Source organism: Heptranchias perlo, chromosome 2 (genome assembly GCF_035084215.1).
Source record: "Heptranchias perlo isolate sHepPer1 chromosome 2, sHepPer1.hap1, whole genome shotgun sequence".
Taxonomy (NCBI): Eukaryota; Metazoa; Chordata; class Chondrichthyes; order Hexanchiformes; family Hexanchidae; genus Heptranchias; species Heptranchias perlo.
This window is the reverse complement of record NC_090326.1, coordinates 148491812-148518918: the sequence shown is the minus strand read 5'-3', so window position 1 is coordinate 148518918 and position 27107 is coordinate 148491812. Positions and strand designations below refer to the sequence as shown.

At 39.7% G+C, this 27107-nt stretch overlaps 1 protein-coding gene across 2 annotated transcripts in view; it reads left to right on the top strand.

Annotated features, from left to right (window-relative positions):
- The window catches only part of ube3c (ubiquitin protein ligase E3C), a 199220-nt gene that overhangs the window by 94541 nt on the left and 77572 nt on the right, over positions 1-27107 (top strand). For both annotated transcript variants that reach the window (XM_068008212.1, XM_068008216.1), the window contains exons 14-16: positions 793-1025; positions 11692-11796; positions 13467-13554. In XM_068008212.1, coding sequence (XP_067864313.1) covers positions 793-1025; positions 11692-11796; positions 13467-13554 — 426 coding nt within the window. The remainder of the gene's footprint in view (positions 1-792; positions 1026-11691; positions 11797-13466; positions 13555-27107) is intronic.

The following is a 27107-nucleotide window of genomic DNA, read 5'->3' as shown; positions in this document are numbered from 1 at the left end:
CCAAAAATGCACTTTGTACAGTTTTTTAAAAATGAAGAACTACTTGCAGTTATGTAGTGCCTTATTGCCCTTTGGGTTCTCCAAATCAATTTACAACCAATGGGCTCCTTATTGAAGTGCAAGTTCTGTTATTATGTAGGCATACATGGTGGTCAATCTGTGCACAAGTGCATGGCAAACTAATCTGTTTTTGGTGAGGCATGTTGATCGTGATATTTGGCCTCTTTTGACTAGTACTGTGGGATTTTTTTACACCCACCTGATTGGTGGGCGTCTTGGTCTAACGTTTCATCTGAAAGACTGCATGTCTGAGAATGCAGGATTCCCGTAGTACTAGACTGAAGTTTCAGTCTAAATTTATGTGCTCAAATCAATAGTGGGGCATGATCCCACAACCTTCTGATTCTGAGGTGAGAGTGCTCGTATCTGTAGTATTTGCTTTTGATATTCATCATTGCAGAAGATGTAAATATATACACTTATAATTCAGAATCACTTTTGCACTTTTAAAAAAAAAAAGTTTAAATTATTGGAATTAGCAACTTCAAATTAAGAGGAATAGATTTTCTAATTAAGTTTGTTAGAGAAGAGAATATACAATAAATTGATGCAGTAAAATGGTTTTGCAGTTTATACAAGTTGAATTACATTGAATAATCCCGTAAAGATTAAAAAATGAATGTCATTAGGTAATTGACCTAGAAACACAACTAAAAGATGATGTAGGCTTGTTTGCTGGAAGTAAAAACATAAGGGATGAATCACAATAATGTTACATTTCTGCTTCCTTAGGTGTGGGTCAGCAGCCGCCAACAATGATGCCGTTCACTTTAAGAGAGTTAGTGACGTTATCCCGATGTCTTCGGGATGCTTGCCTTGGAATAATTCATTTGGCATATCCAGAAACCAAACCAGAGGTTCGGGAGGAGTACATAGTAGCATTTAAGAGCATTGGTGTCCGAACCAATGCAGAAATGCAACAACGAATAGAAGCTGAGAGAAAAAGATGGATTCAGCTTTTTAAGGTACATTGTGTGTTGGAGAGTAGAAACTTGTAAATAACACTCCCTACGTGTTTATATTGCAGTTTCTAATTTACTCTCAATTAAATCTTAAACCCACAGTTTGAAATTAGTGTTAAAACATTTTATTTTGTCTTGATGCATTCATTATCAAATTGCCATTGGAGATGGCTGATGGCACGACGGTTAGCACATGAATATGCTGCACCATTGAATGCTTGACTCTCAAGTTCTTCATCTGTTGGTATTGTGTAGTGGGGCAAGATGCCTTCACTGTGAAAGAGGGAAATTGAAAGGGTGATCTGACTTTCATTTCTGATGTGTATCTTCTGTTAACCAGTTACAGAGCAGGATTGCCTTCCCCATTGGTTGAAGGTAGGAACTCCCTAATTAAGAACCAAAATGCATTTATGTAAAAAGTACAAAAATAAATTTTGATTTGATTCTGTGTCATTATTGCATCTATTCTGAGTGGATGCATGTTGGTGGAAAGTGGTACCAGTGTTTAGGAAATTAGTAAATTGCTATTTTTTTAAAGCTTAATCTGTAACCTATTATTTCTTTTTCAACACACTTCTTTAAAACTTTTATCAGTGTTCATGACGATTGATGTTAAAGCAATAGCTGTCAGTAGTCATTATGCAAAGATCATCTTCCCAAACTAGATTATTCCTGCCCATTGAATTTCACCACAAAGGATGTTTGCTGTGGAAGAGCTTCTGCTCTGAAACTTGAGTTATCTATCTGGTCCTTTGTCCTCTTGGAAAGCCATGGTGACATTTGAAGTAAATAACACTTAGTTAACACATGATGCTACAGTCTGGTTCTTAAGTTTAGTGATGTCTCGTTTTCTACACTTTGAAATAGGTGGGGGGGAAGACTATACAATCTGTGTAAACTAACAGATTGTGTGAACTAACCTGCCTGGATCATTCGCAAGATACTCAATTATATGCTACTAATTATATTGTATCTGATGCATATCAACACTGTGCTATAATGTTCATACAACATATTCTGATACCCTGCAAATGTTTATTTACAAGCAAAAATAAAAGACCACCTTTTATTCTAAACCTGGAACTGAAAATGTACCTGCTATTTCCAGTGATATTTTTCTCGTCCATTATTAGCAATTTATAAAAAGTTAGATCAGGAATATTCATAATTTTAACATACTTGTTATCTTAGAATCATAGAAAGTTACGGTACAGAAGGAGGCCATTTGGCCTATCGCGTCCATGCCGGCCGAAAAAGAGCTATCCAGCTTAATCCCACTTTCTAGCACTTGGTCCATAGGCTTGTAGGTTACGGCACTTCAAGGGCACATCCAAGTACTTTTTAAATAAGTTGAGGGTTTCTGCCTCTCGCACCTTTCAGGCAGTGAGTTCCAGACCCCCGCCTCCCTCTGGGTCAAAAAATTTCTCCTCAGCTCCCCCTCTAATCCTTCTATTAATTACTTTAAATCTATGCCCCCGGTCACTGACCCCTCTGCTAAGGGAAGTAAGCCTCCCTATCCACTCTATCTAGTCCTGTCATAATTTTATATACCTCAATTAAATCTCCCCTCAGCCTTCTCTGTTCCAAAGAAAACAACCCCAGCCTATCCAATCATTTCTCATAGCTAAAATTCTCCAGTCCTGGCAACATCTTCGTAAATCTCCTCTGTACCCTCTCTAGTGCAACCACATCTTTCTGTAATGTGACCAGAACTGTATGCAGTACTCAAGCTGTGGCCTAACTAATGTTTTACACAGTTCTAGCATAAATTCTCTACTCTTCTATTCTGTGCCTCGGCTAATAAAGGAAAGTATCCCGTATGCCTTTTTAACCACCTTATCTACCTGTCCTGCTACCTTCAGGGATCTGTGGACATGCACTCCAAGGTCCCTTTGTTCCTCTACACCTCTCAGTATCCTCCCATTTATTGTATACTTCCTTGCCTTGTTTGCTCTCCCCAAATGCATTACCTCATACTTCTCTGGATTGAATTCCATTTGCCACTTTTCTGCCCACCTGACCAGTCCATTGATATCTTCCTGTAGTCTACAGCTTTCCTCCTCATCAACCACATGGCCAATTTTTGTATCATCTGCAAACTTCTTGATAAAGCCCCCCACATTCAAGTCCAAATCATTTAATATTTACCTCAAAAAGCAAGGGACCTAGTACCGGGCCTTGCGGGACCCCACTGGAAACAGCCTTCCAGTCACAAAAACACCCGTCAACCATAACTGTTTTCTTCCTGTCACTTAGCCAATTTTGGGTCCAACTTGTCACTTTCTCTTGGATCCCATGGGCTTTTACTTTTTTGACCAGTCTGCCATGTGGGACCTTGTCAAAAGCCTTGCTAAAATCCATGTACGCTACATCAAATGCGTTACCCTCATCGACCCTCTTATTACCACCTCAAAAAATTCAGTCAGGTTAGTCAGATATACCTTCCCTTAAATCCATGCTGACCATCCTTGATTGATCCGTGCCTTTCTAACTGATGATTTATGCTGTCCCTCAGAATTGATTCCAAAACTTTGCCCACCACCGAGGTTAGACTGACTGGCCTATAATTACTTGGTCTATCTCTTTCTCCCTTTTTTAAGCAATGGCACAACGTTAGCAGTCCTCCAATCCTCTGGCACCACGCCTGCAGCCAGGGAGGATTTGAAAATTCTGGTCAGAGGCACTGCTATTTCCTCCGTTGCTCCTCTTAACAGCTTGGGAGACATCTCATCCGGGCCTGGCAATTTATCTACTTTCAAAGATGCTAAACCCCGATTACTTCCTCTCACTGTTTTTCCCATCCAATATTTCACACTCCTCCTCCTTAACTACAATGTCTGCATCATCCCCCTCTTTTGTGAAGACAGACGCAAAGTATTCATTAAGAACCATACCCACATCTTCCGCCTCCACACATAGGTTATCTTTTTGGTCTCTAATAGGCCCTACTCTTTCCTTAGTTATCCTCTTGCTCTTCATGTATTTATAAAACATGTTCAATAATTTTTTTATTTTGAAATAACGCATAACACTGCTGTGTGAAGGTTCTCTCAAGCATTTATTCTAAAAGATATAGTTTGTAAAATGTCACTATATAATTCTATTTTACTGCTGTAAAATAAAATCCTTAAAGATTTATGTTCTGTTTTAGAGATTGGAACATGATGAATATTTAAGTACTCATTATAGTTAAATTCTTTTCCACTGCTTAATTGGTGCATTCATCAAGCATCATTATGAAATTGTATACCGCATCCAATCTGATAATTCTACACACTAATTTAAGGACATCCATTAAATGATTTTATCTTGGAGATGCCAAGATGTATTAAATACTCAGTGTAAAGTGGTATTTTGTTATTTGTGTGGAAACAACATTTTTTCTTTTGTGAAATTAAATATTTTAGGATAGATTTATTTTCTATAATCATGTAATAAAAATCTTGTGTAATATAGAATAAATCCACATCATACATAAAGTGGTAAATTAGTTTACAAATATAACCTTTCTACATTTTAAATTAAATTTCTAAGATTTTAAAACTGAAGCACCACACTGAAGATTAAGCTTTAAAAAAGCAACTTCAATAATTTCTTAAACGTTGGTGAAACTTTCTATAATGTACATTCACTCAATATAGATGAAAGAATGACACCTTTTTGGTAGTCATTTTGCACACAGTAAGGCCCCACAAGCAGCAATGAATGACTAGATAATCAGTTTTTGGTGGTGTAGGTTGAGATAAGAATGTTGGCTAGGGTAGCAGGAAAAATCCCTGTGCTGCTTCAACTAGTGCCTTGGAATCTTTAATTTCTATCAGAGCAGTCCGACAGATCCTTGGTTTAACCTTCTGCAGAATTACATCTTTGACTGCACAACCTCCTCAGTACTGCACTTTTAAATCTCAGCTCAAATTATGTGCTCAGGTCCTGAAATATCAACCATTAATTTAAAAAATAATCTTTGGCTCTTTTTATTTGTTTAATAACGGATTTAAATTTTAAAATAAAATAATATTAGGATACTCTACACCGAAATGCTAAATGGAGGGTGAATGTAGATGTGGTTTAGGGAGACCTATGGATAAGACCAACTATTTTAGAATTTTAATTTTTCTCCAACTACCATAAATCTTTAATCAATGGCAAGACTTTTTATTTGGTATTTTATATACAAAACACACACTCCGATTGGAAACTGTGTTGAACTCACTGGAGTGTGGTGAAACAAAAATGGAGGCAATTGAGAAAAACAGTGCTAAATCAGATGATGGCTAGAAACTGCAGAGAGGTAGCCTGGAACTGATCAGACCTAAATTTGAAGAGCGCAACCAAGGAGAGAAAGTCTGAAACAAATAGGAACTGTTGGTTGAAGAGAGAGAAAATCGAGAATAGAGATTTTTAAAAATATAGCGTTGGTATTGGTTTTTTTCCAATGATTGATGCACACTAGAGAGCTAGAAATTGTTTTTGAACATATTTTTCTTGTCAATTCTCAGCATACAGGACATTGGTCTTGAATAAAAGTGACAGCCAGGTGCAAGTAGCAATATTTATAAGCATTTCTGACTTCCCTGTTTATGCTGTACAGATTTGCTATGTTTGGCTGCCACTGGCTTCACCAATGCTGGTTCTGTAACGTTGGGACAAATTATCAACCCAGAACCGCTTCCAAAAATTTCCTCAAGGTTTTGATACCAGCTCCACAGAATGCAAGACCTCAACTGGAATGTGATGGTTTGTTATAGATCCAGTCCTTGGCCATTGCATTGATTGAGAATGGAGAATGCATTATATTTGGCATTGTCCCATCACACAGAAGACCAATTAGGAGGGTCTGATCACTCATTCATCATGAGTCAATTGATGCAGATGACGCTCAAATTGTTAAACAATATCTTGAACCATCCAAGGAGAAATACCATGCAAAACAAGAGAGGGGGAGAAGATGACACCAACAACTTCTTCATACATAACACCCTTCACGTAGAGGAACATCTTGTGTATCTTATATTCTGGATGCATTTCTTTTGATGACAACTGTGCTCATATTGGCTGCAAATCAGGCCTTTATGTCTGAACACCTATGCCTCGAGCGAGGCTCTTGCCAATAGCCAGATGGCTTTCTTGTTTTGCTCTGCCAATACCCATCTGTATTTCCACGAAGGTTTGACTGATCCTTTCAACACAGAGGAAGCTGTTCTTTGCTTTTTACGGATTCTTCTGTGATATTCAAGTTAAGGATAAAATACACCCATCTGAGGCAAAAGCCTATGAATTCAAGAAAAATAATCTGAAAAGTTAGATATATGGGAGAAGAGGACTTCAGAGGAAGATTGCAGTTTATCAAATTCATTGGGTTAGGTTTGTCATTGGATAACACCAGTTAGTACATCAGTGCTATCCAGGATTATGCCCTTGGCAGTGTGGACTAACGTGGGTACAGCAATTTGCCGTTGATGTTTGTGTGTGGTGGTGTGGCTTGCAGCCCATGGAATCCTTTTTTGCATAGAACTGGTTCAAAATTCTCTGTTTCCCTGTTGATTTTAGGTTAAACATCTAATTTTCAGTGAACCTTTCTTTAAAGGGATTGAGGTGGCAAGTGAAGGCGATAATGGAAATTTCTAAGACCACTCTTAAAGAATTTCCTGACATTATGTTTAAAATAGTTTGCCCTGCCACCTGCCCAGTCAGAAGCCTGCCCCTGAAAGGAAGGTAGAGTTCTTTTCTTGAAAGAACCAGAACAAAAGACAAGATTCACTTACCAGCAGAGTTAATTGTGCCTTTACAATACTGATTGTATCCAGTGTTTTGTGAATCAGCAGGACTTCTTGTGCTAGTCTCTGGGATTTAATTGAAATTTAGGAATGTTGGCTTTAGAAGAACAGAACCTTCTGTTTTCTTGTGGTGTGGACATGATTCAATTTGGAACATTCCATGCTTCAATCTTGCTAGTTTTTTCCAAAAAAATGGAAGGAACCAATGCATTCTGGCCTAAAGTACCATTTTGCTGGTAATGACTGTGCGCGCGCAGAGGCAGTACTTCCTTGATGGCTCACAGCCATTGATATCAAGAATACATGATTTGAAGGTAGGATACAAGAATCCCACAGAATGGATCATTGGCTTTTCTGAGCTTGTATTTTATTTTCTTTCTATATCCACCAATTTTCACATCCGTCTCCTTTACTCTCTTGAAGGCTCCTTGCTAGGGTGTGGTTTCAAAGGCTCTGGTACTTTACCCAGGTGGCCTTTGAAACCACACTTCATGTATGGTCTTGATGGTGAGTGTTTTTAGGCTTTTATATTACAGCTGATTCCACGCCTGTCGTCGTATATTCTCACAGGTGCGCTTCCAGTGCTGGTTTGCTGGATAGCAACTGCAAACTTAAATGCTGCCATACTACCACTCTGGTTGAGATCAGCAGAGACCGAGGAACATTCCTGATCCGTGTGTCAACAACTTACTGTTTTAATCTGCTGGCCCACTGGATTTTTGTCTGAGCTCTCTTTTGAGCCATATACAAGCAGTAATACAGCAGATGCTGGGTACACTAATTTGATCGCAACACAAATTATGTGGCTTGGACTGAATGAAAAATGGTCACTGCAGGCCTTGAAATTGAAGTGGGGTGACATAGTGGGCTGGATGGGCAGAATGACTGTTTCTCAATGCTACTTTCCTACATGAAGTTGCTATTTGGCCCACTTTGCCCTTTCGCTGTACACTCAATCTACAGGACAGAATCGGTACCTAACAACCTGTACCCACCTACTGCATGCTTCAATTGGATGAGGGTTGCAGGATAATCAGTAATTGAGAACAAGAAAAGATGAGACAATAGTGAAAGAAGTGAAATAAGGTGTAAAATTGTAATTGGGCCACCTCATTGTTGGATTCTATAATGCTAGCTGTAAATGTCACAAATAGTTTGTGAACTTTCATTGGAAAAAAGTTTGTAAATGACAGGGAACAGGAAACACAGTAGTCATCTGAAGCTGCTCACTTACAGTTAGCATAAAAGAAATGCATTTCCCAAATTGAAGATTAGATTTATAGTTTTTTTTTCCCAGTGATCCATAACACACTAATGTTCAGTGCAAGTCATCAACTATCTCTTCTATTCTTTTATTGCTTCTTTTGTCGGATCAGAACAAAGCTATCTATTTAATTGAAAGAAGTTAATTGAATGAAAATGATCAACTAAGCTTGTATTAATATTGCTAATGGAAGATTCTGCTTGGCCGTGTTTGGAAAGAGATGTCATGCTGGAGTTTTGCAGGCACCCATTAATGCCTGCACTTAACCTGATGGGCTAATTAAGGAATGCTTATTCATTCTACAAGTCAGGGATAGCTGCTATTCAAACCAATCAGCTTATTCTTTATAATGTATTGCACTTAAAGAAAGCTGTTAGTACTGGCAGGGATAGTAACTGATGATGTTTTGATTGAGATGAATACAGTGTTAATATATTAGTAAATTTAAAATTATAATTGGGAAGGCCGGTGAATCATTGGCAAAATAACTTCTTGTTTTTGACTAATTTTAGTCAATTTATTTGTAGTAATTAAGTCAGAGTTCAATTTGATTTACAGCTGCTTCCGAACTTAATGCTGCTTTCTGCTCAGGAGCAAGCTGTTCTGTTAAATTTTATAGTTATCATTCAAATCAGCTTGAAGATCACTTGGACAGACTCTTGGTACTTGCTGTAAACGCGCACCATATGTGTTCTTTTTGCAGAGATGCTGAAATAAGCAGTCACTTGCTAATTGATATGGTCAGGCATTTACAGACAATTTGAGCCATTTGTCATTTAAACGGTTTAAATGACAGACTGCTATGGTAATATCCAAATCAGAATTAATTGGAGTAGTAATAAGTTATTATTTCTTTTCTCCAAATTTAAGCATGTCTTGTTTTTAACAATATCCTGACCATAACTAGTTCCTACCATGTATGGCGTTTGAGCTACCCGTTAAAAAGTTGCTTTTCATCCAATGGTTTGCTTTAAAGTAGTGTTCAAAATTCAAATCTTATTCATTTACAACAGTAACTTTCGAGCCTGTCACAAGTTATCCATTTTTTGTGGGCAATAAAGAATCTAAATTAACATTATCTCCCAAAATACAATTTTTGGAAGTTGAGAACAATTGTATTTTTGGGGATTAAGTTCTATATAGTTTTAGTATTTTTTTTTCATTTTATTTTGGTTTCATTACAGTGCTAGGATTGATCAAATGTAATTGAGTTAGAATTTAAACAGTTGATTCTTACTATATGAGAATTAATCACAAAAGGCAGTCATAAATACACACTTGGTGGTGTATTTCAAATCCTGCCCAATGCAAGACTGTTGACCTTATTGGAAAAAGAAAACAAGCACTGAAATTTATTTTTAGTTTATTATCTGGGCAGCTGACTCATACATTGGCTGACGAACACCATCTGAACAACTGGGTCTCTTTCAGCATAATGTCAGCACATTACTCTCCATGATGCTCAATGCTTGCTTAACCAAAAGATGGTAGCATATTTTTATGTGTACTGTTTTGCGAATATCCCTATTATACAGTTAAATAAAATAAAAAGTGATTTTGCTCATAATTAGTGTGATCCTTCAGTAATTGTATCATAGAAGGTTCAAATGCCCTTCTGTAAATAGCAAAATTCTGCTAACTGAGCACAGCAGGCACTGCAGAACAATCATTCCCCAGCAGCTCGGCTGCAGCTTTTTGTAAAATAATACATACCAAGGAGTGAGTGAGATTCAGTGCCGCGGGTTTAGATGATTTTTGTCAGCACTGTTGTATAAATTATCTGAAATTCTCAACTGGGTTTTTAACTATCTGTGTCTATCTGTTTGTCTGTACTCTTAATTAGTTGCTACTGCTTTAGCTTGAGATTTTTCTTCCGTCTCTTCCCCCCCCCCCCCCCGCCCCCACTTTGAGGCACGAATGTTGGGGTATAGTTCCACAGACACCAGAAGCCCTACTACTTTGCCAAAGTAGCCATTCTTCATGTCTGAGGATCGTGTCGTCAGGCTATTTTTCTACGGAGGATGGCATCAGAGTTGAGCCTTGCCTTGTCCTCACCTGAAATTTCCAGCAGGGGTCACTGGATACTGATCAGAAGTGGGAATTTATTTGTTCTTGGGATGTGGGCGATGCTGGCAAGGCTGCATTTATTACCCACCCTTAGTTACTACACCCTTAGTTACTCTGAGAATGTGATGGCTGATCTTCTTGAACAGTTGCAGCAGTCCTCATGTTGCTGATATTCTCATAATGGGTGGTTGGCACAAAATACTAGGATTTTAACTCAGCGTCTTCGGCTGTCTTTGTTTCCCCTACCAAAGCAGGAGTACTGAGGTTACAGTTCTTGCTCCTCTAACACCAATCTGGCTAAAATAAGTTGACACAGTACATAATTTGGCAACCAAAATACACCAATGTATCCAAGATGTAGTCCCAAAGTTAGCTGTGTTCTTCAGCAAAAGATTTTTGTTTTGTAAAATAAGGTAGCCATCTAACAAAAGAAATGTGACGTCGGTGTTGACTCAAATCCTCTTTTCAGATGCAGCATTAAAAAAACTTAAAAGCCATACCACGTACAATATTCAATATTTTTCTATTTGTTTATGGTGACAAGCAGTTATGATGGCATGTGTGTTTCCTTTGTACCGTTGAGAAAACTGTTATTTCTGAGATGCTATCTACAATGAATCTGATGTTACTAACAGCTGACTGCAACCATTCATTAATTTTCATTTGCTATAGCAGGTGACTGACCAAAAGATTTCTCTTGATTATTGAGTTTTGTGTTAAATTACATACATTGGGAGTAGAATTTCATTTCAGCTGAATCACTGCTTCTCAAATAATGAGTGTCACATTGCTGTATTGCATTACAGTTTACATGGGAAATCTATTTGTTGGTGGGGGGGGGGGCTTAAAATCAATAGGGGGTAGAAACAATTACGTTAAAAAAAGTTCAAGTTTTTAAAATTCATTTTAAAAGCTATGTACCTTAATGGGTTAGTGGGTACACTGATACTAAACTATACACCCATTTGATAATCTCAGGCTCGATCTCCAGTCTGTGTAGAATTACCAAATCTCAGCATAGGAGGCACTACAATTAGTGTCAGCATTACTTAACTGGGGAAGGGGAAATCAACCATTTTCTTGCTTTTGGCTGCTGGAAAGGGCGAGTGTGAACATTTGGTGGATAGGAGCAGGCTTAGGTTATGATGCTCAATTGGGGGCAAGGAGGGAGAAGGAAGATAACCTGCTGTCACAAGAAGGAAGGCCATTTGGGTAAGGTGCCAAAAGCTGCTGGTGGGCGTTGCATTGTTCCCCAGCAAGTGTTCGCACCTTTGAGAGAAAAGAGAAGAAAATTGGTTGAGAAAAGTTAGCATGCAGTGATTGTGTATAATTTAATCTTGAAATAGATAGCCTTCATAAACTGCCTGATCAGCATTCTGCTGTTACCATGCACTCTCAACTCCTCAATTAATGTGTTCCTTGCAATCAGATTTTTTCTGCACTTCGTGAAGGAGTAACAAGAAAGGTGTGCAAGTGAAATAAGCCCCAAGTTACCTGTCCAGCATATCAATGTATTGCAAAATGCTATTATTTAAGTCATTTGTTTGTTTCTTTCATAAAGGTGATCTCTAATTTAGTGAAAATGCTGAAGTCGAGAGACACAAGAAGGCAGTTTTGTCCTCCTGATCACTGGCTTTCTGATCAAGTTAACATCAGAGCAGATAAGGTGTGTTTTTCTCATCTGGATGTATGGGAGATGAAGTGACTTTCTGGAATGCAATTTTTGTTTTTTTGTAACAACTCTTCTGTATTACTTTAGAGGTTAATAAATAATATACGCATAATCAGGTTTTGTGAATTAGGTCACTTCAAGATGTGCCTGACGCTCGAAGTTCAGACTAAAATCAAATCTCTGTGGCAGACTGATCCAGGCCCGATAGCAGTACTCCAGAGCACTATCAATGATTGACCAGTCACTCTAGTTCACTAATGAAAACAGTACACCTGTCACTGGAGACTGCAATTCTTCCCACTTGGCTCCAGATAACCCTGCAAAACAATGCCTTAATGGGTAAGCTGGTTTTAGCTGCACATTCAGTGGGAACCTTACCATAGCAGTTACAACAAAGAAACAGGCTATTTGGCCCACCCAGCCTGTGTTTTTACTCTCCGTGTGAAGAGTGAGTCCTAATCACATTTACAATTTTGGTTCCCATATCCCTTCATTCCCTTTTTCTTCATTGACCTATCATTGAATTCCACTTTTTTAGCCCATTCCTCCGTCTTTGCAGTTTCCTTTGGCCTTCTAAAGAATTAACTATAACTCCTATTTTGGTACCATCTGTAAATTTCAACACCACTCCATTTAGGCCTTTATCCAAATCATCAATATACACAGCGAACAAAAGTGGCCCCAGAACTGAACTGTGTGGGATACAACTACCCACTTCTAGCCACTTTGTAAAACTACCTTTAACTCATACTCACTCCTTCCTTCTAACCAATTTTTAACTTGTTGTCCTCCCCCAATTCCATACCTTTTAATTTTCTCCAGTAATCTCCTGTATGGTTCCTTATTCTACATTACAACAGCGACTACACTTCAAAAGTACTTAATTGGCTGTAAAGCGCTTTGGGACGTCCTGAGGTCGTGAAAGGCACTATATAAATGCAAGTCTTTCTTTTACCTTGCTTTTTTAAAGTCCATGTATACTACATCCACTGCATTTACCGCATCTACCACGTCTGTTACCTCCTCAAAGAATTCTATGTGGTTTGTCAAATGCAATTGCTGCTTTTGAAATCAGTGCTGGCTACTTCTTACTATTTTCTCTCTAGTTATTTGGTAATTTTATCCTTAATTAGAGACTCTCAAACCTTCTCTACCACAAATGTTAAACTAACTGGCGTATAATTACCTTCATTAATCTGGCTCCCCTTTTAAAAATAGGTACTATGGATAATACACTCTCCAGTTTTCTAGTACACATCCACACTCTGAGCCCTAAAATATAATTTCAAGAGCCATGGTAATTTCAGATCCTAGGATTCATCCTGTTGGGCCCTGGTGCTTTGTTTCCTTATGTGTCAGACACTCACCTGACCAAGAAATAATGTTACAGGCAAGACCATACTGAACAATGTAGTTGAAATTTAAACAAGCTGGAAAAAATCTTGAAATACACTCAAAGTAATGCATTACTTATCTTAATTGCTTTCATTTTGCAGTCACTTCATTTGTCAATACTGAATTGATTATTTGATGTGCCATTTTGTTCTTTACAGAAAAACTGATTTCTTGAAATGTTGTGAGGCATTTAAAATAAAGATATAGATTGTAAAGTTGCTGTTTTAAAATCCACAAAGGTTATAATGATTACTTACTCTTAATACTAGGTCACACAGCTGTATGTACCCTCAGCTAGACATGTCTGGAGGATGCGCCGAATGGGCAGGATAGGACCATTGCAGTCAACACTAGATGGTAATTGCCTTCCTTTTACTTAAGTTAATTTATGTTGTCAGTATTTATCTCTTTAAACTAAGAAGTTTATTGCAATATTCACTGCTTAGTCAATACAGGACTGCAGCAACTGCTGTCACTGTTTTCATCAAAAGGAAGTATTACCTATAAATATGTTGTCAAGTAGAAAACAACACAAACTGTTTAGAATCATAGAATCATAGAAGTTTACAACATGGAAACAGGCCGTTTGGCCCAACATGTCCATGTCGCCCAGTTTATACCACTAAGCTAGTCCCAATTGCCTGCACTTGGCCCATATCCCTCTATACCCATCTTACCCATGTAACTGTCCAAATGCTTTTTAAAAGACAAAATTGTACCCGCCTCTACTACTGCCTCTGGCAGCTCGTTCCAGACACTCACCACCCTTTGAGTGAAAAAATTGCCCCTCTGGACCCTTTTGCATCTCTCCCCTCTCACCTTAAATCTATGCCCCCTCGTTATAGACTCCCCTACCTTTGGGAAAAGATTTTGGCTATCTACCTTATCTATGCCCCTCATTATTTTATAGACTTCTATAAGATCACCCCTTAACCTCCTACTCTCCAGGGAAAAAAGTCTCAGTCTATCCAACCTCTCCCTATAAGTCAAACCATCAAGTCCCGGTAGCATCCGAGTAAATCTTTTCTGCACTCTTTCTAGTTTAATAATATCCTTTCTATAATAGGGTGACCAGAACTGTACACAATATTCCAAGTTTCTCCTGTACATATTTTGTTTAGAATCTGGGATTTACTTGGATTAAAAACAGAAAATGCTGGCAGTACACAGCAGGTCTGTCAGTATTTGAAAAGACAGATTAATTTTTCAGAGAGAAACCCTTCATCAGAACTGATCTGATGAAGGATATCAACCCTAAATATTAGCGCTTTATCCCTCAGTGCTCACGGCTAACTGTGCATTTCCAGCATATTCTGCTTTCAGCATTTGTGGGTTTTTATTTTTAATTTATTGGCTTAGTATCTTTGTATTTTATTATAACTTCATCACCATGAAAAACTATGAGGGGTAGAAAAACAGCATTGGGTCTTAGATGAAACTTGGTACAGGTAAATGTAACATTTTGCACATAGGATGAAAAGATGACTGACACATGAATGATGTTGAAATAGCATAGGATGAAGTTGAAATAATCTAGGGATTTTGACAGAGGGGGTGCATGAAAGTCTAGTCACTGTGGAGCATCAATGGATAGTGCAAATATAATGCTGAACTATATAGCCAAAACAGCACTAGATAGAAAAAACAGTAGTCAGAGAAAGTTGTGCTTAACCTATGCACTGCTGTGGTCAGACCATACCTTGATGTATCTAGTTCTGGTTACTAAGACTCAAGAAGCAGTGCAGAGAAGAGTCATGAGACTGATCCTTATCCTCAGGAATGAATTAAGAAAGATAGATTTGAGAAATTTGGGCTTTTCAACCTTCAAAGTAGGTAACTAAGGAGGGAACTCGTGGTTTTTATGATTCTAAGACAGTAAATCTGGAAAACTGTGTCAGGGCCTAACCGTAAGACAAGGATGCGTGTTCTAGGACTCCCGCTTATCCATCACTCCTATCTTTACAAACCTGCATTGGCCCCCAATGCCTCCAATTTGAAATCGCTTTATGGGGTTGCCCCTCTCTATTTCTGTAATTTCCTCCAGCTGTGTTCCCCTGACTGTGGCTTCTTGTGCATCCCCTTCCCTTTGCCTCACCATTGGTGACCCTTTGCTCTAAAATTACTTTTCTCCCCCCTCCCCCCCCCCCCCCCCCCCCCCCCACCCCCAACCGTCTTCTTTAAAACCCACCTCTGGATAGCTCTTTCTCTTGCTCTGCATCCATTCTTGTCTGATTATGCCTGTGAAGCACCTTGGGTCCTTTTTCTACATTCAAGGCACTGTATAAATGCAAGCTGTTCATCACATAGCAAGTGATCAGCATACAGAATGGGTAGTGTAATTGATGTAAAACCCTTGGAATCATTTAAGAAACAGTTAGATGCTGTAATAATGGAGTTGTAGGATTTTTCCTGAATGGATGAGTTGGAATGGGCCGAATCCTTATCCATATCTATCGTTTGATCTTGTGAAACAAAAATGTCCAGTCTTGATATGGTGTTCATTTATTATTGCAAGTTCCTTGTAGTCTGATTTTGGAAGATTTTTCACTTTGGTTTAAAGATACTGAATTAGTAAAATGTAGATTCGTAAATCCATTCTTGTGAATTGCTTTATAATGAACTGAAATTTTACTTTCATTTTTAGTAGCATTGGGTAGTTTTCATGAGTGTACTCCAGGTTCTGAGGTACTTTCTTGTTAGAGCAACTAAGCCTTAAACAACTTGAATTTTGAATATAGTTCAGCTAGCAGTACAGTGTGAAACAAGCAGATAACAATGTGTGTATGATTTGTTTAATGCCACTTGACTCCATATGGAATAAACCCAATTAGTGTGAAAGTACTGTTGAAGCACATATGGCTGTGTTTGTTTGGCCTTTTTCATTTACTTAAATGGCAGCCACTAGAATGATAAATCGACTGCATTGACCAGTAGAGAACATATTTCTCGTAAAAGATAGAAACTTGATGGAGAAATGCAGATAAAATTGACTAATTGACCAGAATAATTGAGCTCTAGTAGTAGGATAGTGGTTTCGCTTTGCTGTACAGGCAGTTTTTGCTTTAAATGCCTTTAACCCTTTGTGAATGAACAACAAACATTGACTTAATGAAAAGTATCCACCTGATAAATTTCTACCAATTTTTGCAGTAAGTGTTTATATTGTGACTATATCTTTATTCTTGCATTGAATTAAGTTAAAAGTTCCATTATATGTGGATACATAACCAACAGAATTAAAAATCACTTGTCATCATGAAGTAACTTCCATAGATTGATATTACTTTCCTATACAAATGCCATTAATGGCCCCATGCCTGCCTATAAATAATTTTTCACTATCAAGAAGTCTTGTATTGTCTCTGATTCCTAATTCTTACGCAGTAACAGTGGACACTATGTTAAGCTCCATATTTTTTTTTCTTTGATAGTTCCTGCTGCTTGTAATCAGTGCTCTACTTAGAAAATGCAGTTTCTAAGGCAGAGTAGTACCATTATGCTGCAGTGTTGGTTTTCCTGAGTGCTCTGTAACCTTCCAACTAAGAAGGATACAGGTAACTTGCTGGTACGATATTACATTATAAACTCTTTGATCCAACGAGATAACCTGAGTGACAAATTTGGGATTTTGTTTGGTCAGGTATAAATGTATCACTCTGGGACTGGGTGTTAACATAATGATTTATCTTTGTTTGCATGTGAGCTATGATGATGAGCAGGGCTAACATGTTCCACAGTGGTGACAGGTCAAGTGCTATGGCATCTCGATCCAGATTAACTTCATTAATGGTTCACTGAAAGAAACCAACAATACAGCAGCATGGCAACTAGACCAGGGGTGTCGAACTCATTTTATATGCGAACCTGATCCAATGTCCAGGCACTTGGCATGGGCCACATTCAGTTAAAGTTATTAAAATAGAAATTAAGATAAATCATATTGATACTTATATTTGGATTTTATTTACTGCTACTGCTGCTCCCCAATACCTGGCATCTCACAGCTTGAACCATTGCATCAACTGACTGGGCTGAAGCTATCTAGAGTATCAAGTTCAGGTTTGTGTCACGAAGTTGAGAATTTGGTTTAGACTTGTTAATATTCATGACGCCGCATACGTATTCACACACGTACGTGGTCCAAAATTTGGAAAGAATTCTTGATGCAAAGATCTTCAGTTTGGGATAATTTGTTGTCAGGAATTCATCAACCTTGGTAATACCAATATCAGAAAACTTGTCCTTCAATAGAGTGTCACACTGCAGTTGGAACTCCTCTGGCACATCATACATATTGACAGAAAATGGTGTGCTGAAAATTGCAAACTCTACTTCGTGGTTCTTGAAGTCAGGAATCATTCTTGAAATTCCATTCTCAGTTCAGTAGTTTTGCTGATGTACTGTTCTGTGGCACTATCACATTGAATCCCAACAGTGTCATGTAGTAATTTCAAGGTGGAAAAATGTGTCTAATTACTCTGGGAAAGTTGCTTGTCCCACATCTGAAGCTTATTCTCAAAGATGCGAATGTTCTCATAGTAATTTGTCACGAAGTTGCGCAACTGCATTTTTCTATTGAGCAAGTTCAGGTGCTCCGTAATATCTACCATGAAAGCCAGGTCTTAAAGCCATTCATTGTCCTGTAATTCAGTAACTTCTTTCCCTTTCTGATCCAAGTAAACTTGGATTTCCCCATGCAATTCAAAAAAGTGTTTCAACACATCTCCCCAGCAGTAGTGTGATATTTCAATCCAGTGAATTTCACATTCTTCCAACAGAGGCTAAACTGCCAGTGATTGAGACCTGCACTTCAAATAAACAATCCATAGGATTATTTCAAAGTTTTACTATTCAGAGCTTCTTGATGTAAAATGCCATGAAAACAACGAAACTGGTGGTTTGGGTGGATAGTTTGCAATTTGGCCATCAAATTTGCCACGACTCCAGCTTTTTTGCCCATCATTGAGGCTGGCCAGAATCTCCACTCTTGTCCAACCCACATCCAATTTGTCCAGAGTTCCTACAAAGTTGTTGGAGTCATTTGCTGTTATGTCTCTCATTGGCACTAATTCTACAAGCTCCTCTGTAATGCACGTGCTCTCATCAACCAAATGAATGAACACTGCTAACTGAGCCATGGCAGTTACATCAGGGCTTTCATAGAATGGTTACAGCACAGAAGGAGGCCATTCGGCCTGACTAACCCATGCTGACTCTCTGCGATAGCAATCCAGCTAGTCTGTTGACAATGGGGAAATGGCGGACATGTTGAATAATTACTTTGCATCAGTATTTACAGTAGAAAAAGAGGATAGCATGCCGGAAATCCCAAGAAAACTAATATTGAATCGGGGACAGGGACTCGATAAAATTAACATAAGTAAAGCAACAGTAATGAAGAAAATAATAGCACTAAAGAGTGACAAATCCCCAGGACCAGATGGTTTCCATCCCAGGGTTTTAAAGGAAGTAGGTGAGCACATTGCAGATGCCCGAACTATAATCTTTCAAAGTTCTGTAGATTCAGGAACTGTCCCTCTAGATTGGAAAATTGCACATGTCACTCCGCTTTTTAAGAAAGGAGAGAGAGGGAAACCAGGGAATTTTAGACCAGTTAGCCTAACGTCTGTTGTGGGGAAATTGCTGGAGTCTATAATTAAGGATAGGGTGACTGAACACCTCGAGAATTTTCAGTTAATCAGGCAGAGCCAGCATGGATTTATGAAAGGTAGGTCGTGCCTGACAAACCTGATTGAATTTTTTGAAGACGTGACTAAAGTAGTGGACAGGAGAATGTCAATGGATGTTATTTATATGGACTTCCAGAAGGCATTTGATGAGGTCCCACATAAGAGACTGTTAGCTAAGTTAGAAGCCCATGGAATCGAGGGAAAAGTACGGACTTGGTTTGGAAATTGGCTGAGCGAAAGGCGACAGAAAGTAGGATAATGGGTAAGTATTCACATTGGCAGGATGTGACTAGTGGGGTCCCGCAGGGATCTGTCTTGGGGCCTCAATTATTCACAATATTTATTAATGACTTAGATGAAGGCATAGAAAGTGTCATATCTAAGTTTGCCAATGACACAAAGATTGGTGGCATTGTAAGCAGTGTAGATGAAAACATAAAATTACAAAGGGATATTGATAGATTAGGTGAATGAGCAAAATTGTGGCAAATGGAATTCAATGTAGACAAATGTGAGGTCATCCACTTTGGTTCAAAAAAGGATAGAACAGGGTACTTTCTAAATGGTAAAAAGTTTAAAAACAGTGGATTCCAAAGGGACTTAGGGGTTCAGGTACATAGATCATTGAAGTGTCATGAACAGGTGCAGAAAATAATCAATAACGCTAATGGAATGCTGGCCCTTATATCTAGAGGACAAGAGTAGAAGGCGGCAGAAGTTATGTTGCAGCTATACAAAACCCTGGTTAGACCGCACCTGGGGTACTGTGATGTGGACATGCCGGTGATGGACTGGGGTTGACAAATGTAAGGAATCTTACAACACCAGGTTATAGTCCAACTGTTTTATTTGAAAATCACAAGCTTTCGGAGGCTTTCTCCAGAGAAAGCCTCCGAAAGCTTGTGATTTTCAAATAAAACAGTTGGACTATAACCTGGTATGGAGTACTGTGAGCAGTTCTGGGCACCGCACCTTTGGAAGGACATATTGGCCTTGGAGGGAGTGCAGTGTAGGTTTACTAGAATGATATCCGGACTTCAAGGGTTAAGTTACGAGGAGAGATTACACAAATTGGGGTTGTATTCTCTGGAGTTTCGAAGGTTAAGGGCTGATCTGATTGAAGTTTATAAGATATTAAGGGGAACGGATAGGGTGGATAGAGAGAAACTATTTCCGCTGGTTGGGGATTCTAGGAGTAGGAGGCACAGTCTTAAAAATTAGAGGCAGACCTTTCAGGAGCGCGATTAGAAAACATTTCTACACACAAAGGGTGGTAGAAGTTTGGAACTCTCTTCTGCAAATGGCAATTGATACTAGCTCAATTGCTAAATTTAAATGTGAGATAAGATAGCTTTTTGGCAATCAAAGGTATTAAGGGATATGGGCCAAAGGCAGGTATATGGAGCTAGATCACAGATCAGCCATGATCTTATCAAATGGCGGAGCAGGCACGAGGGGCTGAATGGCCCACTCCTGTTCCTATGTTCCCACTCCCCCGATCTTTCCCCGTAGCCTTGAAAATTTTTTCCCTTGAAGTACTTAGCCAATTTTTTGAAAGTCATGATTGAATCTGCCTCCTCCACCCCCTCAGACGATGCATTCCAGATGCTAACCACTTACTGCGTAAAAAAAAAAGTTTTTCCTCATATCGCCTTTGGTTCTTTTGCCTTAAATCTGTCTCTGCCCTTTCGCCAATGAGAACAGTTTCTCTCTATTTACTATGTCTAAACACGTCATGATTTTGAATACGTCTATCAAATCTTCTCTGCTCTAATGAGAATAACCCCAGCTTCTGCAGTCTATCATCAATTGCAATTCAAAAAACAGCAGAGGACTTTGCTTTGTCCCAAGGTTGACTGTTCAAATTATCAGCTAAATCATTGATTCTTTCAGCGATGGTGTTTTTTGAGTAGCTGATATTTGTAAAAACATGCGGTTTATCTGGATCTGGACACTGTGTTTCTGCAGCTTTTAGCATACAGTTCTTCAAAAATTCTCCCTCAGAGAATGGTTCTGATAACAGCTATTACATGGACAATCACATGGCTCGCTGTAGCTGCTTCACATGGTGAGCATTAGTAAATATTGATTGTTGCTTTTCCAACAGCTGTGGTATTTCAGAAAATTTATCTTCACATAACTTCTGGGTATTGATCATATTTCTCACCATGGTTTCCTTAACAGTGTCTTCAAATGTTGTATTCATTCACTACAGCTACCTGTTGCTTACAAATCAAGCACGTGGGCTTTCCATTCATGTCCACAAAGAAATACGAAATTCTCCATTTCTGTTGAAATGCATGGCACTCTTTATCTACCTTTCTCTTCTTGGATAAAGATGGGGACCACTTGTCACTATAGAAATTAAAAATCAGGGATCAATATTACAAGATGTTGAAACGTGTTGCAAGATGTGGTCAGTGTTAGGATATATTGAAAAATTGGGTCAGACCAACAGTGGCTGACGCGATTACCAGGTCTTGGCCGTTATGGCTATTAAATAGGGGAGGGTCGTGTAAGTGATTTCAACTTGTTATAAGCCCAGCAAGCTTGGCCAGGGTGTCACTCCAGCAAGATAAATGAAGACTCATGGGAACTCTGCGGGCTGGATCCGGCCCATGGACCATATGTTTGACACCCTTGAACGAGACCAGATTGAAGTGTTTTGAAAGAAGTAAACTAGTGCAGCAGGTGTGGAGTAAATAGGACATAACAACTTGCATTCATATAACGTCTTCAACATAAAAAGGTCCCAAGACACTTCACAGGAGCATCATCAGACAAAATTTGACACCGAGCCACATAGATACTAGAACAGGTGACCAAAAGCTTGGTGAAATAGATGGGTTTTAAGGAGCGACTTAAAGGAGGAGAGAAGGGTGGAGGGGGAGAGGTTTAGGGAGGGAATTCCAGAGCGTAGGGCCTAGGCAGCTAAAGGCATGGCGGCCAATGGTGGAATGATGAAAATTGGGGATGCACAAGTAAAATAAGTGCTTCATAGCGAATGAAGTGCTTCTGAAGTGTTGTAATGTAGGGATATTCAGTAGCCAATTTGTGGTACAGCAAGTTCTCACAAACAGCAGTAAGATAAATGACCAGGTAATTTGTTTTATTTTATTGATGTTGATCGAGGGATAAATGTTGGCCAGGATTCTGCTGATGGAAGAAAGCTGTCAGCTTGTGGAATAAGAAGCAAATATAGGAGCTGGCATAAGCTGGAAAATGGCAAGAATGAACATAATTTTTTTTAAAGTAAATTTTATATTCTTGAACTTTATTTTTCTTTTGGCTATAATGTAAGTGATGCTAATTGTCCTTGATCTGTGGTATGATGGTTGCTGCAGGGAAAGCGGTGTGTAAGTAACCAATTGAGTATCTCCTGTTATGCGTGTGGTATAAAAATAAACCTATGGAAATTGGGACTGGGACCAGCCAGATGGACTGTTATGGTCTTTTCTGTTCCTGTGCATTACTATATAAAAATGGTAGCACTGATGGTATTAAACTGTTTCAGGGAGCACTGATTTTGTTTAGATGCAGGAGATTACTTTGCAGAGAAGTCCTTTTCCACTTTGACCCCTCCCCAATTTAATCTTGCCAATGTAAAAACCAGTGGCTTTCTTCATAAATCTTGGAGACATATTTGTATCAGGAGTTACGATTTTTTCATTTCTATAAACTTATCATTCAAAAAAAAGTGAAATTCACTGCTGAAATTATGTTTGGGATATTGCCAACAGTTTTAAATGTATTAACTTGAAAACGCATTTGTTTTGATTTATGTTTGTAGTGTAGCTGCTGATTTTAACTGGTAAAGATGTCAGATAACATTAATATTAATTTGAAAAAAAGAATCTTTCATTTATATCGCATCATTCATGACCTCATGATTGCCTGTGAAACACTTTGGGACATGGTGAGACCATATGTGGAGTATTGTGTGCAGTTTTGGTCTCCTTATCTGAGGAAGGATGTCCTTAATGCTAAAGGGATCAAGGGATATGGGGGAAAAAGCGGGAACAGGGTACTGAGTTAGACGATCAGCCATGATCATTTTGAATGGCGGAGCAGGCCCGAAGGGCTGAATGGCCTATTCTTGCTCCTATTTTCTATGTTTCTATGAAATACTTTTGAAGTGTAGGCACTATTGTAATGAAGCCCTTTACAAAAGGAATATTAACACTAAATTTGGAAACACTAACTGCAGACATCAATTTCAAAAGAGCCTGTATAATGAAAACTCATTACCTCAACTAGAACAAGTAAACAATGTTTTAATTTCTGGCGCACTAGACTGAGACAGTTGGTCATTTAAATGTACCACTCAACACTCAGTAGCAAGGTAAAGACAACTTTGGGCAGTGGTTAAAACTATCGTGCAAAATGGTGCAAATCCAGTTTACCACAGTCCTGTGTGTTGTGAAACTCTACACAGAGATATATATGTAATATATTGTATCCTAAACTTCAACTCTGAAACACAAGCACTTTAAGAATGGTAACACTACAAGATTTAACTGTTTGTATCTGCCAGCCATTTATTCTTTATAATGTGTACTGGTTGATGTTGCCATGTGAGGCAGAGGGCATGGCCGAGGTACTAAATGAGTATTTTACTAAGGAAGAAGATGCTGCCAGAGTCTCAGTAAAGGAAGATGCAGTTGAGATACTGGATGGGCTAAAAATTGATAGAGCAGGTACTAGAAAGGCTAGCTGTACTTAAAGTAGATAAGTCACCCGGTCCGGATGGGATGCATCCTAGGTTACTGAGGGAAGTAAGGGAGGTACTAGCCATAATCTTCCAAACATCCTTAGAGGACTAGAGAATTGCAAATGTTATACCCTTGATCAAAAAAGGGTTTAAGGATAAGCCCAGCAACTATAGGCCTGTCAGTTTAACCTCGGTGGTGGGGAAACTTTTAGAAACGATAATCTGGGACAGAATTAGCAGTCACTTGGACAAGTGAGGATTGATTAGAAAAAGCCAGCACGGATTTGTTACAGGCAAATCATGTTTAACTAACTTGATAGTTTTTTGATGAGTTGACAGAGAGGGTAGGTGTTTATGGACTTTCAAAAGGCATTTGATAAAGTGCCGCATGATAGGCTTATCGAGATTGCGGCCCATGGAATAACAGAGAGGAGGATAGTGATGGACTTCAAGAGGATATGGACAGGCTGGTGGCATGGGCGGACAGGTGGCAGATGAAATTTATTGCAGAAAAATGTGAGGCAATATAAACTAAAGAGCGAAACTCTAATAGGGGTACAGGAACAGAGAGAACTGGGGGTATATGTACACAAATCGTTGAAGGTGGCAGGGCAGGTTGAGACAGCGGTTAAAAGATCATACAGGAGCCTGGGTTTTATAAATAGAGGCATAGAGTACAAAAGTAAGGAAGTCATGATGAGCCTTTATAAAACAATAGTTTAGCCACAGCTGGAGTATTGTGTCCAGTTCTGGGCCCCATGCTTTAAGAAAGATGTGAAGGCCTTAGAGAGGGTGCAGAAGAGATTTACTAGAATGATTCCAGGGATGAGGGACTTTAGTTATGTGGACAGACTGAGAAGCTGGCGTTGTTCTCCTTGGAACAGAGACAGTTGCGAGGAGATTTGATAGAGGTATTTAAAATCATGAAGGGTCCAGACAGAGTAGATGGGGAGAAACTGTTCCCATTGGCGGAAGGGTCAAGAACCAGAGGACATAGATTTAAGGTGATTGGCAAAAGAACCAATGGTGACATGAGGAAAAACTTTTTTACGCAGTGAGTGGTTAGGATCTTGAATGCAAAGCCCAAGGGGGTGGTGGGGGCAGAAGCAGATTCAATCATGGCCTTCAAAAGGGAACTGGATAAGTACTTGAAAGGAAAAAAATTGCAGGGCTACGGGGATAGGGCGGGGGAGTGAGACCAGCTGGATTGCTCTTGCATCAAGCTGCCGTGGACTTAATGGGCCGAATGGCCTCCTTCCGTGGTATAACCTTTCTATGATTCTATCAATACAGATCACTCAAAATTGGAGTACTAGAGATAATTATTCTTCCCTTACTCATGACATAGTATTCTAAGTGACAAGTGCATTATGAAGCCAAGCATATTCTCCCTAGACTTGTACTCCACTTTCTAGCTATATGTCCCATCATTCTATTTGCTTTTTTATTTGCTATCTGCATAACAGATCTAAAACCTTCTCGGAAATTCTGACCTGCATTCTCTTTCTCTACTGCAGTCCCTATCTTAGTGTTTTCTACAACTTTAACAAGTCTGCAGTTGGTTTCTGCACCCAGGTCATTGATGTAGGATTAAAATAATAAGTGTAAGGAGTTGCGCGACACCAGGTTATCGTCCAACAGCTTTATTTGAAATCACAAGCTTTCGGAGCTTTGCTCCTTCGTCAGGTGAAGAGAAGAGTTGCATAAAGGCACAGCATATATAGTCAGAGAACAATGTCTGGTGATTACAGATAATCTTTCTAACTGCCCTTTATCACACCTCGGCAGAGAGATAATCACAGCAATCAAAGAAGTGAATGGTGTTCAAACAGGTTAGTCAGGGAAACATTACATCCAAGAATACTGAGGTGGGGTCACCAGGGGTCAAATGTAGCAGATGCTGGGGTTTGTATTAAAAACAGATAACTTTTTTTTGCTGGAAATCGCAGCAGGTCCGGCCGCATCTGTGTATGGAGAACAAGCCAACAACGACTTGAGTCTGGATGACTCTACGTCAGGTGAGGTTACATGTAGTGTGACATGAACTCAAGATCCCGGTTGAGGCCGTCCTCATGGGTGCGGAACTTGGCTATCAATTTCTGCTGACGATTTTGGGTTGTCGTGTGTCTCGAAGGCCACCTTGGAGAATGCTTACCCGAAGATCGGAGGCTGAATGTCCTTGACTGCTGAAGTGTTCCCCGACTGGGAGGGAACCCTCCTGTCTGGCGATTGTTGTGCGGTGTCCGTTCATCCGTTGTCACAGTGTCTGCATGGTCTCGCCAATGTACCATGCTCCGGGGCATCCTTTCCTGCGACGTATGAGGTAGACAACGTTGGCCGAGTCACAGGAGTATGAACCATGTACCTGGTGGGTGGTGTCCTCTTGTGTGATGGTGGTATCTGTGTCGATGATCTGGCATGTCTTGCAGAGGTTGCCGTGGCGGGGTTGTGTGGTGTCGTGGACGCTGTTCTCCTGAAAGCTGGGTAATTTGCTGCGATCGATGGTCTGTGAGGTTAGGTGGCTGTTTGAAGGCAAGTAGTGGAGGCGTGGGGATGGCCTTAGCGAGGTGTGCGTCGTCATCGATGACATGTTGAAGGCTGCGAAGTACATGGCGTAGTTTCTCCGCTCCGGGGAAGTACTGGACGACGAAGGGTACTCTGTTGGTTGTGTCCCGTGTTAGTCTTCTGAGGAGGTCCATGCGATTTTTCGCTGTGGCCCGTCGGAACTGTCGATCGACGAGTCGAGCGTCCTATCCCGTTCTTACGAGGGCATCTTTCAGCGTCTGTAGGTGTCCATCGCGTTCCTCCTTGTCTGAGCAGATCCTGTGTATTCGCAGGGCGTGTCCATAGGGGATGGCCTCTTTGACGTGGTTAGGGTGGAAGCTGGAGAAGTGGAGCATCGTGAGGTTGTCCGTGGGCTTGCGGTAGAGTGAGGTGCTGAGGTGCCCGTCTTTGATGGAGATTTGTGTGTCCAAGAATGAAACCGATTCTGAGGAGTAGTCCATGGTGAGTTTGATGGTGGGATGGAACTTGTTGATGTTATCGTGTAGTCTCTTCAGTGATTCTTCACCGTGGGTCCATAGGAAGAAAATGTTGTCGATGTATCTGGTGTATAGCGTTGGTTGGAGGTCCTGTGCAGTGAAGAAGTCGTGCTCGAACTTGTGCATGAAAATGTTGGCGTATTGGGGTGCGAATTCGGTCCCCATGGCAGTTCCGTGTGTTTGGGTAAAGAACTGGTTGTCGAAGGTGAAGACATTGTGATCCAGGATGAAGTGGATGAGTTGTAGGATGGCGTCTGGAGATTGGCTGTTGTTGGTGTTGAGTATTGAGGCTGTCGCAGCGATGCCGTCATCGTGGGGGATACTGGTGTAGAGTGCCGAGACGTCCATTGTGGTGAGGAGTGTTCCTGGTTCAACTGGTCCGTGGGTGCTGAGTTTTTGTAGGAAGTCTGTAGTGTCGCGATATAAGGGTTCACAAATTGACTCTTCCCCAGTGCTGCACTTAGTATC